This window comes from Papaver somniferum, chromosome 11 (genome assembly GCF_003573695.1).
Source record: "Papaver somniferum cultivar HN1 chromosome 11, ASM357369v1, whole genome shotgun sequence".
Taxonomy (NCBI): domain Eukaryota; kingdom Viridiplantae; phylum Streptophyta; class Magnoliopsida; order Ranunculales; family Papaveraceae; genus Papaver; species Papaver somniferum.
In genome coordinates, this window is record NC_039368.1 from 768,026 (window position 1) to 781,932 (window position 13,907).

Consider the following 13,907-nt stretch of genomic DNA (forward strand, 5'->3'; position numbering starts at 1 on the left):
CAGCTGATTCTTGCTTTCATTGGTAACACACTTAATGCTTCTTTTACACTATCTAATTGATCTTTCACTATTTGTATAGAGATAGTCTTTAGATCCTGGCTAGCAATCCCGATTTGAGAAATGTTGACACAACTCGAGTCTAAAAACTACAATCTCTTTTACTTTTTTCAACTTGTCACTATTCCTAATTGGTAATGCTGATAAAAATAACTAAATCATTCAATGACCATTTGAGAGTATCGTGTTCACCTGTGACCAGATGAAGGAAACTTAACCCGTTCCATAGGTCCGCTCATCCACTGAGCCTATCTTACGTGTGAATACTGAAAATCACTCCCAGTAGGCTCACTCAAGTTTTCGGTTTCTATATTCCGAGAGAATTTGAGAGGAATACGAGAACTTAACCGTTACAGACAAAAAGAAATATCTAAAGCGAAAATAGACCTGTAATAAAGAATCAGACAACACTAACAGAAAATAGTGAGGTAGCTGAGCTAGAAACTATTGACAAGCTGTAAGGACAGCTGTATGGATCAGAATGACTGAAGAAAAACTCCCACCTGATCAGTCCGAGCAATATTTATACAGAACATATTTGTGCAATTATATACGCAGTCCGAGAGCCTGTACGAATAAGATCAAAGAATTTTAAATTTTGAGGGAAGAAAAGAGAAGGATGTCTACTATTAGAAATAACAATTACATAGAAGCAGAGAATAAGATTGTAATAGTTGGAGGAGGAATTTGTGGACTTGCAACTGCTCTTGCACTTCACAAGTATGTATATATCTTATTCTTATCACAACACCATAAAGCATATGCGGTTATCTTTGAAACGTTACAATCATATATAAATCTTGCAGGAAGGGACTCGAGAGTATAGTGTTAGAGAGATCCGACAAACTAAGAACCACTGGAGCAACTATTCTTATCCATTCCAACGGTTGGCGCGCACTAGATCAACTTGGTGTGGGTGATCAGCTAAGAAAGATAGGCAATCTCATCACAGCGTATACCAGCATAGTCATTCCCTTATCATTTTTCTTTTTTTTTTGGACAAAATAAATTCTTTCAAAATAGAAGTTCTAAGGAAGCACTTAAAAGAAACATATAACTAGGCCAGAATTTAATAGGATAACGAATCCTTTGCCTATTACAAGATGATACTGGTTACCGTTTAAAACCCGCCAATCGTGGATGAAGTCCACAAACTTAGGTGGACGTTTAATTTGCGTTGCATTTTATTTAGATTTCTATACCATTAGTTTAATTGTGGATTGTTCAGGTACTCCGATATTTCACTCGATGATGGCAAAAAAGAAGAGGCATCACTAATGTAAGTTTGTGAGATGTTGGTAAAACTCTCTCTTAACTAAAAGTTAACTGCAAGGTGCCATTATCAATTGGTTAGAACAAAATGTAAAATGTAAAGTTAACATTTTCAAAGAGATTGTCGAGGGGTGTGCGCTTTAATTACCCTTGTTTAGATGGAACCCTCCAAATGTTTTGGAACATCTGAGGGTTCATTTGAGGGGCTAAGAGGGGTTTCGTTTCCAACCATCAATTGACGCGCCTTAGTTAATGCACCACGTAATTAGGTTTGTTTTTTTTTTTTGCTATTGCAGGGAAGAAGAACTTCGATGCTTGAAAAGGCTTGAACTTGTACAAGTCTTGGCTGATAATTTACCGCTTAATACAATTCGTTTTGGATGTCACACAGTGGCTGTCAAGATGGATCCCTTAACTTGTCAACCTATTGTACAACTAGATGATGGGACTAGCATCAAGTGTGAGGTAATTCATTTTAACCTTATTTTTGTACACAGAAACGGTTCTACAAAACTCTTCTTACATTACAAGAAGCAATTAGTTAGAAGCCAACCAACTCTCAAATCAATGACGTAACAAGTTGTATTAGTTCTGGAGAAATCAAAATAACAACAAAACTTTGGCTCTCAGATGAAATCGATTTAAGTTTTACCAAAAAAAAGTCTTCTTTTTAAAAGGATCCATATGATTTTTTCCTCCTTTTTTATTTGTAGAAGTCAAAAAAGAAACGAACTTATAAATCATTTTCAGATGCAAGTACCTATAACTTTAAATATAGCTATTAGTAATTATTTGTTAACTGGCAAATGCACAAAAGTTCGTCTCACAGGAAGACATTAAGACTTCTCGAGAATGGATACACGATCCAATTCTCAATATCCGCTTCAAATTCCTGTTGTGGGCATCCTAGTTTGCTTCAAATTCTGATCAAGCTTCCCTTGCTGCATTTTCCATTAGGAGACCCACTTTACAAAAGGGGATTCGGTGGGTGTTATGATATACATAATTTCAAATCAGTACCTTAATTCTTATTAAAGAGACATTTAGAAATTTCAGTCTTAGATAGAGAGACATTTTTTCGATGAAAAGATATGCGAGATTTGTTTTTTGGATAGTAGGTTGTGATTGGATGCGATGGAGTAAATTCAGTTGTCTCTGAGTACGTTGGATTAAAAACTCCAAGGAATTTCTCTACACGTGGAGTTAGAGGTTTCACAAGTTATCCATCTGGTCATGGATTCAGCAATGATTTTATTCGAATTCGTAAAGGCAATCGTATCTTTTGTAGAAACCCAGTCAATGAGAATCTCATGTATTGGTTTGTAGGCCTTCCATGCACATCTTGTGGTAAGTTCAAACAAAATTATTACTGTTCTTTAAAAAATCAATATTCGGATCAATATTGCTTGCTAAATGTTTTTAAGATATTACAATTCTTTGTGTACTGATAAAAACAGATTTAGGAGTCTCAAGTGAACCGGAACTCATCAAGCAAGCAACCATTAAATCGATCATGGATTTCCCACCAGACGTTATAGAATTTGTACAGAAAACTGATCTTGATTCATTGACTCTTACAAACTTAAGATACCGCCCACCATGGGATCTATCACTAGGAAATTTTCGGAAAGGAACAGTTGTTGTAGCAGGTGATGCCATGCATATTATGGGTCCATTCTTAGGCCAAGGTGGTTCCGCAGCTCTAGAAGATGCTGTTGTCTTAGCAAGAAATTTGGCAGAAAAAATGTGCGGGTCTGAAAGAAGCGGAAAACAAAGTCTGCAGGTGGAGATTGGAGTAGCGATAGATCGTTATGTGAAAGAACGTAGAATGAGGCTAATTCAGCTGTCTTCACAGACTTATCTCATCGGAATGCTGTTAGAACCATCATCTGGCAAATTCACAAAGTTATTAATTATTCTTGCCCTAGTTGTTTTCTTTAGCAATCCAAGTGGCCATGTTAAGTACAACTGTGGTCATCTCTAATTTCACAGATGCGTACACAAGGCCAAGAAATAAGTTTAAGACAGACTCACTGTATGTCAGGAGAAAAAAGGAAAAAAAAATAAAAATAAAAATACAAATTCTTCTTTGAGTCTGGTATAGTTAGTTTACATATGTATGGGTCGTCTGTAATACGCACATGTGTAGGTTGTATTAGTTGTTATTTTTGTTGTAAGCATAATTCGTTTACTACGTTGTTATTAGGTTACTAGAATTTGTGCCCGTGCTACGTATCGGGCGGATCCCAAAATCATTCACCATCATTTGGTCCATGCCTGCAACGCGTCGGGCATCTTTTTCTTTCAAACATATTTTTCATTTGATAAAGATCGGCTTCGGCTGTGGCTCGGCTTCGCCTCGTCCTGTTCTGTCACTTAGGATTTCTGATTTGGTGTAAAAACCCATTACTAAAACTTACAGGATCGTGCTATCCCGCGCTGCCGCGCAAGAAAGCTATATAAGCTGGCAGGTCGCTAGCCATTCAATTCATATTTTGCTTTTTAGATTATGCTTTTTAGATTAAAAGGTTTATTAACTGCTCCTAGCCAAGTGTCCAAAAGCAACTCTGACCAAAAAAAAAAAACAAAAAATCATCGATTATTTCGCAAACAATCTATGTTCTTCTTCTCAAATACAGATACAGTTCTTCACTACCTCCATTAATGAATCATCTAATCGGAACATTTTTACCGACTCATAATAACAGATTGGAATACTGAATCACGTTAGTTCTTGATTAAATTAATATTTCAGGAATAATCTGAAAACTACTACTCCCTTCTTTCCACTTTAGATGATGTTTTTGGAGTTTTCACGCAGATTAAGAAATGAAGAGAGTTATGGAGATTTTTCATCTATACCCTTAAGAAAAGTCTTCAAACATTAATTGTTATTAGGGAACTTAAAAATAAACCTATAGTTCCAAGACAAAATGTTAGGGTGTTATTGGAAGTTTGGTGGAAAACCTTCAAGTATTATGGAACAAAAAAATAACCCTAAAACATCATCTAAAATGGAACGGAAGGAGTATATTATAGCATGAATCATAATTACATCATAAATCATAAATTTTTCAATACCTAATCAAAAATATTTGCAATATATCTCTTCACTACCTTCATTAATGGTGGCTCTGCTAAGAACCCATCCTAGAATACTCGGCTAAGAACCCATTTAGAAATTTCAATTACAATTGCTCATGCACCACAACCTGCAAGTACATCAACAACACCATACATGTGAAATTGAAGGACTTAAAATAATTAGAAAAAAAAAATTGTGTGATGTTATATGGAGGTGCCTCTTTTGTACTCTGATTATGCTAGAGTTATGCTAATTTTTATCCTTATTCATCGGTTAATGAAAATAATCTTTGGATTTTAGTTGCGGAGGAAAAACGTTAATGCAAAAAATCACAGAAGGAAGAACAAATATACAATAAGAATAGAATAAGAAAATGTTTTGACTAAAATATTGAGATAATATCAAAAAGACTTGGTTACATTCCTATTATATAAAAATTGATGTACGACGGTCTAAATCATAGAATTGTTTGATCCAACGGCTGATGTTGGCTAGCTTATAGTGCTGCAACACACTGTCGTGCGTGGTAGCATATTACAAACTTAATTGAATTAAAAAGAAGAAAAATAAACAAAAACCTAACCTGCAACCCACACACCTTTTATATCAAAATGATGTTCGGTTCGGTTCCCCTTGATGATTCCCTGGTCATAGTAGAAATTATAGAAAATCATCAAACTGAAACTCAACCACATATACAAATATATGTCAAAACAAAATAAAAGAATTTACACGTAAAGAAAAGTCTATAGGTAAAGCAAACAATATAACGGTAGAATTGATTCTCTGTCAATCTCTACAACAGCCAAGGTTGATGAGCGCACAGATTCTTCACCCATATTATGTACTCCTTTTTCCGACACCAATAATTGAACTAGGATAATACGCTAAAATCCGTGCTATGTACCTGGCATATCAAAACTATTCTCCTTTTTTTATTTGTAAAATTCTAACTTTACAGTAAGCCCCGTCAACTGGATTTTGTTCCTTTGTCGAAAATGTCAGAAATTGCATCTAAATATTGGAGATAGTGCAACACTGTCGACAAATTAAACAAAACAAACCCACAAACAGGGCTTCACAATTCTTTATAGTCTTTGCATGTATTGTGAAGTTCAACCAATTTAACAATTAAAGGAAAGCTTCGACCTTCCAGCAATATGCATGCCAAAGATGTTTTCTTACCTGGCCTACAAAATAAAGTTTTTCCATTTTGCTGGTTATTAAGGTATGACTTTCATGCATCACAACATGAGAAATTGTCATGTTGCAGGACATAGCTATATAGTTAATTTTCATATAGTAAATCTAGGTTAATAATTACTGGTAGGAGCTATATTTTCTCTAAACAGAATTAAGGGAGGTGTTTTTTCATTAACGTGGGAAAGCTTTATAGGGGAAAGCACCAAATCTTTCTAAATCATTGATCCAAACATTAACAGTGGCATGGAAAATCAATATTAAGACTAACATATAACTGTGAGATCAATGATAATACGTGTTGCTCCATAAATCTGATTTATCTTAATCCAATAACGTCTTCATATTCACCAACAATGACGTCATTTTCGAGCCAAATTACAAAATATTCACCAACAATGACGTCATCTTCGAACCAAATACGGTGAAAAAAATATTTATCGTTAAAATTGCTTTCTGTGATGGACTGACTTTTTAGCCGGCAAATGTTTTTCCTGACGGGGATTTACCGATCACAAGATGACAAATTTTTTTCCATCATAAAAAATTTTTAGGGACAAAAGAAAAGGCTTTCGTAACAATATAATTTCTCGTTAAACATGGTTTTTTTTGTAGTGGCTTGATTTCCAGTCTTTAACTTGACTTGAGACGGAAAATAGTGACATGTTAATCCTCAGAGAAAGAAAAGGTGAGTTAATTATGTAAAAATATCATAATCTAATGATAGATAGGGAAAGCAAGAACTCACGTTACCATCACAACAGACACATCACACCATGACTGAGCAAACCTGGTACACGAAAAAATGAATGAAAACTTTGGTCCATAATACCTTGAGGCAAGGGGACTAACTATGTTGTTGGTAAATTAGCTCCAGAACAAAAAAAAAATGCTCAAGAGCCATTAACATCAAATTTGAAGTTAAAACCAATTGTTAAACCGAAGTTTTCATGTAATCAATATTTTTCTACCTAATTTTTAACCCATTAGGACTACTACCATAGTGACATAGGTAAAGGATAAATAAAGCTCTCAAGATGTGAGCAACAGTTTATAAACCTAACTCTAATTACCCCAAGATCTCGAAGCTTCCTCCTGGCTATGCAATATTTAAAAAAAAGGACATTATCAATCATTCACATATTTACAGTATAGTCAAAATATTTTTTTCTATAAACGGAACATGGAACAACTATCTAATTTCCTCAATTACTTTCCAGCAGAACAACTATAAATTGTGCTTTCAATAAACCAAGTAATTGAAATAGCTTGGTGGTAAAATTAAAAAGTGCAGTATTGTTATCATGGTGTATACATGGAGTACTTGAAAGACAACATATCCAATGACAATTTATCTTCTATCATTTTGGGGTTACACATGTACAATAAAAGAAGAATTGTCATCTGATGATGTGTACCCGTGCACTACTTAGATATGGGCGGATTTGAATGTGAAATTTTTATCTTGAGTATTTATAACCATGTGGTAGCATAATTAATCATCCGTAAATACAAATATGATTTCTGTAGGACATAAGTACCTGGCAGTTCTGGTAACCCATCTCTTTCCGGAATAATGGTGCCTTCAAAAAGAACACATGAATTCACCATAACATTGGATTAGAGTTCTTCCTTTAAAGAACTGGAAGTGTGTCACACCTATATCATATATATTTACAATTATATAAATGTAGAGCCATGCGCTTCAATCAATTTTTATTGACAACAGTATACTCACATCCAAGGGAAATAATTTTTCTTCCAGGTTCATGGAGAAGGCTGATTTGGTGAGGCAATGTGGAGTTTCCCGTGAAAATCATAAATGAATTGGTTAGTATGTATAGTGCAATCATAAAGGCCCTAAGTGCAACAAAATTAAACAAAAACATACTAAGTAAATGCAGTTATGTTACATCGCAGTTGTTGTAACATTAGCAGTAGGTTTACTCAATGGTCAGGTTTTCAATATACTGTTTAGGATATACAATGAATTAGTATGTGTGTCTACTTCTCTTACTTGCAATACCATGAAAAGAGAGCAGGTTAGCTCGTTCAAGTAAATGAAACACAAAGCAAAGTGCAATGAAGATACAAATTAATGGAAAGCTTAGACTCTCAAAGGAAAAAACAGTATCTAACTTACTTCTAAGTACAAATCAATGGAGCCCCATGTTGCACTATCTTCACTTTGATAGGGACCGAAAAGATCTCATGAGATTCTTAGTTAGCTATGTAATTTGTTTCTTAAAAATTGCAGAAATTCATCACAAAATCTGTTGGAATAATTAAATTTGAATAACGAAAATCTTTTCATTTAAGTTACCTTGTTGTTTTCAGCTTCTGCAAAATACTTGCCTTTGAAAGCATTGTGCAACAAAGCTCCAACTACAAAAAAAATTCGGTAATGGTTTTTGATTCACACCAAACCTCGGCAATTCGATATTGGGTTCCTTGTAGAATATATCTAAATTAAGGAAACCCCAATCTTCATATTAGTATCATTAAACCATAATGTTAATCAAATATGAAACACACGCATGAAAAACAACCTTAAATTTGAAAACCAATCCTAAGTGTTTAACCTCAAATCGATCCATGTTGGTGCAGCTATGAAGTGTCCGCAGTGGGAATAAAGAGAGTGTAAAATGGGATTATTATTTTACGAAAATTGCTACAAACACAACAATTTCTAGGTCACCCTATTTGCACCTAATTTTATTTGAATAAAATCCCTAGTGCAAAGAAAATCCCTGTCTTGGGTTCAATTCGAACTGAAATCAGAAATCAAAAACATGATTAAAAAAAAATCAAGCAATTAATGTTTTGTTTAATAACACCCTAAAGCAATGACCCAAACTCTTCTAAGAAAACATCGTTATAAGCAAATAAAAGAAAACCCATAGAAGAAGAGGAAGAACGAAAGCATTATGAGTACCGGAAATTTAACGGCAAAATGGGAACATATTTTACGGCAATTTTGGGTGGTCATGACTCTAAAAATCGAAATCTGAAAGGCTAAAGTCAGGTACAAAGATTCAAAGTAGTTTTATGACACACATAAACAAAAAGTTAAAAAAGAAAGTTCAGAGAAAAACAGCCACAAAGAATAAATAGTAAAAACATTGAACTGCAGAATATGAAAACCTATTGAAGCAACAACTGCAGTAAAGTATTGTGAATTTTACTAAAAGGCTGGGAAATCAAACCTTGATCTTCCCGGGTCTCTGATTTCTCTCCTAAGACTGGTGGTATTCACTGCTGAATCGTGATATATCATCATGGCCTTGATATATAACCTGTGATAAGTTTGGAGGCGCAGTCAAGTTGAATAGATCTGTAACTGTTGGGAGATATATATATTTAAAAACATAGTTCTTTAATTTATATCAAATTTAGAGAAATAGTGTGGTGGTATTATTTTGGGCTCCCACGCTAAAGTCTCACCCCATGCATTTGACTAGGTATATTTACATATTTATATTATTTATTTAAATGTGGAAGAGTGGGGCCTTGGAAGCTCTGGTGATTCAGAAACTAATTTTTTGCATATTTAACTCTTGATTTCCAAAAACGGTTTTTTCAACTTAATATTCTCCAATTAATTCTATTAATTTTTGGTAATTATATTGTTACCGTTTTGTGACTATTATGGAGGATTTTCAGTGAGCACTAATTGCAGAATTGATTTTCATTAAAACCGTATTAATTTCTTTTGAGTTATAAAAGAACAATTTCTGGGAAGATGAAACACAATTGTTTTTCATCTATTTCGAGTTCTGAGCAAGTGTAGAAAGAGTTGTTGTTGGTTCGATTTCTCACAGTGCAGAGAAATCGAACAAGAGAGTTATCAGTTTTATCCCATAGGGTTTTCGACAAGAATCGACTCCTAACACACATTCAAGAGGCAGGGTCGCGAAACACCTTAAAGATAGCGACCTAGTCCACGACTCAACTGCTTGAGATCCGCTTTGATTTTGTAAATTGTTTCCAACTATAACAAATGATGGACGCGAAATCATGTATTAATCTTCTGATTCTATGGTCATATTAGTGGCATCATATCATCACACACACACAAAAAAACAGAAAACCAAAATCAAAAAAATAGAGAGAAACCAATAAAATTCATACCTGATAAAAAAACGAAATCATGAGTACCTGTTAGAGGGGGGTTTTAAGAAGAGAAGATGTTAAACTTAGCCCCTCTGTACTCCTAGCAAGTTCTTTTTTATCGTCTAAATCATAATGTTTTTGCAACCATAAGTGGTTTTAGGTTTTGTTTTAGGATTTTTTCTCTAGGTTTAACTGATCTTTGTTTCCGTGGAAACAATTTTTTTTTCCACGGAATATTTGAAAGAAACTCGAAGCAAAAAGAAAAAATTTCTCTGCAATTTGGTGAGGAGAGAGAAATTTGGAGCAATTTGGTGAAGTGGGTGACGTTCACTTTTAACATCGAGGGAAGTTTTCGTCATCGCACGACGTGGGGCCTCATATGACTTAGGTTTTTAAAGGTGTTAGATAGATGTGTGAGATACTAAGTTTACATGATCTTATCTTATGGTTTCTAAAGAATATGTGGTTTTCTAAAAATAAAAATAAAAAGATAGGCTAGTTTCCGAGAAAATTTTAGATGAGGAAAAATACCAATGGGTGTATGGGGGACAAATAGGAATTCCACACTTGTCCCTCTTTTATTTACTGTTTTTAACTAATTAATATTTTAATTTTTTACACCCAAATTGCCCTTCCATGTAACATTGATATGTTTCGGTGTCTGAGGAGAAGTATCATCAGTTCCATTAGCTTCAGAAAATACTGGCCTTGGGCCTCCTGGCGTACAAGAAACCCATGATAACGATGAAAAAAAAATCAATAACAACTTCTCCGGTCTTCCTATCCGTATTTGGGATAATAGGATCAAAAGAAACCCTTTTATCAATTGGTTTTAACAACTCATTATCTTTATCTTCTTCTATAACTTTAATATTCTCTGGAAAAAAACTTCTCCTGGAGAAATCAATATCATTTTTGATCTTCTTTAAACAATTTTCATATTCCATCACTGAAACAAAATACACTATTTCGTCACTCACTCTAATCAACACACGACAAGAAATCCTTAAATATGCAAATCCTAGAAACAGTAAAATAAAAATAACCCATCCAATCTTCAAAATCTAACAAAAACTCCATCCTCCCAAATTAATTGATCTAATTGGTTTTGAATTTTTCTCCACAAATAATTGAGCTCTTTCACTAATCAAGGGATATTTCTAACACCACCATTTTATAATTGATTATTGTTACTATAAGAAATATGTATAATTTGATAGTCATGTTTATATTCGTTAGGTGGGTGTTTTTAAATGCTTTTCAATGGTATAAAGTTTAAACAAAAAATTGGTATAGTTTAAGAGATAAATTATTTCTAAGTTTTGATAGTTATTATCCACAAAAGTATAATTGTAAAAAATACTTAAACATACTCTCATTTTCTCCTTGCCTTCATAATTATGCAAATAATAAATATATCAATTAATTTGGGACAGAGGGAGTATATTCATCCAGCATTCCAATCAAACATAACCCAAACTAAATTGTTCCGTTTCGAAACTAAAATGACGACAAATCAATAATTTCTTGCATAAAACACTAAAAACAACAGTAGCAAAAAAACCCTAAAATTTGAAATCTTTACCAAATATAAGTCAAAAAAAAAACATCAACCCACCTTTCAATCCCCAAACTAAGATAAGTCTTTCCTTGATGTTCGAGGAGAAGAATCAACTTCAGCAATATCATCAGTTATGGCACCATTTGTCAACTGTTTGTGGAAGGGTATATAGGGTTTAGAAACAAAAGCCTTTAATTAGTTAAAAACGACAAGTATAAGAGGGACAAGTGTTAAATTCCTATTCTTCCCCCATGCCCCCATCAGTATTTGCTTTTATCAAAAAATTTCTCCTAGTTTCCATAATTGGAGACTGAAATGTCATGAGTTTATTAATCTGGCCCATGGATGGATCACTTCCATCTCTTCTTTTTCTCTCTTAACACAAATAGGGATCACTTATCTCTCATTTTTTTCCCTCTAATATCAAATGAATGGGACCAAAGATAATAAATGAATTGGACCAATGACAAATTAGGAAAGAGTATGAAAAATGGGCTATAATGATTAGTTTTCTTAATCCATTTTCACCGAACAAACCTATTTTTTTAGAAACGGAGGAAGTAGAACGTTCTTGTCTGAACAAAAATAAGTCTTGGAAATATTAATTTATACTCTCTCAGGTCCTAATATACTTTCAGGAGAATCAACTAGACAGTTAGACTGAATCTAGAGAAAATTATATCAAAGATTTTTATATCTCTATCTCTCAATTCAATCTTCAATCAGCAAATAGGAATTTGCGAGCCCGATTGAATATAAGAGAAATATCTTGAACGGTATCAACGGCCAATGTTCAAGGATCAATCAATTTCAATCAACAACCAAAGGATGGATTTTCCAATTGATAGATTCTACCCACAACCTGTCATATTTCAATTATATAACAAAATATAATGCGGAAAAGAAATAACACAGACACTAGAAATTTGTTAACGAGGGAAACCGCAAATGCATAAAAACACTAGCCTACTACAATGAACTTTGGACTGGACTTTAGTTGAACCGTAATCAATCTCACATTAATTCAAGGTACAGTTGCGTTCCTTATGTCTCTGATCCCAGCAGGATACTGCGCACTTTATTCCCTTAGCTGATCTCACCCACAACCAAAAGTTGCTACGACCCAAAGTCGACGACTTAATAAAAAAATTTGTCTCACACAGAAAAAAGTCTATATGAATAGATAAATTTGTCTCCCACAGAAATACCTACGAGTTTTGTTCCGTCTTTTGATAAATCAAGATGAACATGAACCAATTGATATACCGGACTTATATTCCCGAAGAAATTTCATCTAACCTTTCTTGTACACGTATTTTCCAGTTGTCATTAGTTTTTACATTATTAACAAGATTAATTTGTCTCTTAGAATCTCTAGAGATGATTTATTCATATATTGAATCGTAGATTCCATCATCAAGTGTTAATCCAAATCTCTTGATGTCTTGCTTTACGTTGACTGAATCATTCATTAGATTCGATTCTTATAGGTAGGATCGCACCAAACACAGATTATTAGATCTTTTCGTGTTTGCCTGCTCTGATACCAATTGAAAAGGAGAGGGTACCCAAATATACCTCAAGCTAAAACTTTTCTTACCTATAAGTCCTTTCTCCGAAAGTGATTTTCTATGGACTGAGTCGAGAAAATGCAACTAATCGGTTCACGCTTCGTGTGATCGTCTATGGATACGAGATCGAGACAATACAACAAAGAAGTATGTTTACTTGATAAAAAGGTTCGGACTTAACCAAACACAATAGGATTTCTTATCAAGTAAATAGGAATTAACGTTTGTGTAATTTACTTTAATTATAATAAAAAATGTGGAAATATAAAGTAAATGACACGGCAATATTTTTTTAACGAGGAAACCGCAAATGCAGAAAAACCCAGAGACCTTGTCAATTATTTAATACTCTCAGGATTAAGATGCTACACAAAATTAAACCAACTTCGTATAATTGAGACCAAGCAACTAAACCTATAGTTCACCTAGTTCCTTCTGTATTCCCACTCCTCCAACTTATGAATAAGCCACGTACTTGGAAGAATTCCTTTGGTTTGTATTCCAAACAGTAAAAGAACAATAAATCTGTTTGGTATCAACTCTCTTCAACCAAGTGTTATGAGTCGGACAAAGGCTCTTCTGCTTATCTTAACATAAACTCCTTCGTCAGGTTCTTAGATCTATATTATGTTCAATCACCGAAGTAATTGTTAATATTTTGCAATCAATACTTTTAATCACTAAGAATTGTATTGATGCCGATCTACACAACTAATCAATCCAATATACCACAAGGACAAACCTATTATAGTTGGATCCTCTTATACCGAAACAAGTATTGTGTACACCAAAGATTATGAACCCAAAATCATAAATCTTCAATATCTTCTTTGTCTTCAAATATTCTTAGATCTTCAATAAACACCTGCACACAATAACTTGAATATCTTGTGATCAATCAGCACAGAACGGAGTTTGTTAACAATAGATTATCGCGAGAACTTCTTTAGCACTAACAACAGTCTAAAGATCCCTGTCGAAACTTCGATCTAGTTTGAGTGAATCTTATATCATAAGATAATATTCTCAAGCATAAAGAAACTAGTTT

At 33.8% G+C, this 13,907-nt stretch overlaps 1 protein-coding gene and 1 long non-coding RNA gene across 4 annotated transcripts; one reads left to right on the forward strand and one right to left on the reverse strand.

Annotated features, from left to right (window-relative positions):
* The first annotated feature begins 615 nt into the window (after positions 1–615).
* Positions 616–3,520, forward strand: LOC113322738 (monooxygenase 1-like). Its single transcript, XM_026570880.1, has 6 exons — positions 616–777; positions 864–1,010; positions 1,286–1,336; positions 1,626–1,794; positions 2,448–2,676; positions 2,787–3,520. The coding sequence occupies exons 1-6, from the start codon at positions 677–679 to the stop codon at positions 3,311–3,313; spliced, it is 1,224 nt and encodes a 407-aa protein (XP_026426665.1). The 5' UTR covers positions 616–676; the 3' UTR covers positions 3,314–3,520.
* An 835-nt stretch (positions 3,521–4,355) lies between these two features.
* On the reverse strand, positions 4,356–8,927 carry LOC113320310. Of its 3 annotated transcripts, XR_003346028.1 has the most exons (7): positions 8,821–8,927; positions 7,938–7,999; positions 7,758–7,795; positions 7,353–7,393; positions 7,156–7,273; positions 6,363–6,404; positions 4,356–5,058 (listed from the first exon to the last, which is right to left on the reverse strand). It is a non-coding gene; the product is annotated as an uncharacterized LOC113320310 (long non-coding RNA). The 3 variants fall into 3 exon arrangements; XR_003346027.1 differs by having other exon boundaries at positions 4,356–4,541; positions 5,013–5,058; positions 7,353–7,999; XR_003346026.1 differs by having other exon boundaries at positions 7,353–7,999.
* Between the last annotated feature and the right edge of the window lie 4,980 nt (positions 8,928–13,907).

Coding starts and splice junctions, on each gene's coding strand:
- LOC113322738 (XM_026570880.1), top strand. CDS start 677: ATGTCTACTATTAGAAATAACAATTACATAGAAGCAGAGAATAAGATT. Junction 1,795..2,447: donor GGACTAGCATCAAGTGTGAG/GTAATTCATTTT, acceptor TTTGGATAGTAG/GTTGTGATTGGATGCGATGG. Junction 2,677..2,786: donor CCTTCCATGCACATCTTGTG/GTAAGTTCAAAC, acceptor TGATAAAAACAG/ATTTAGGAGTCTCAAGTGAA.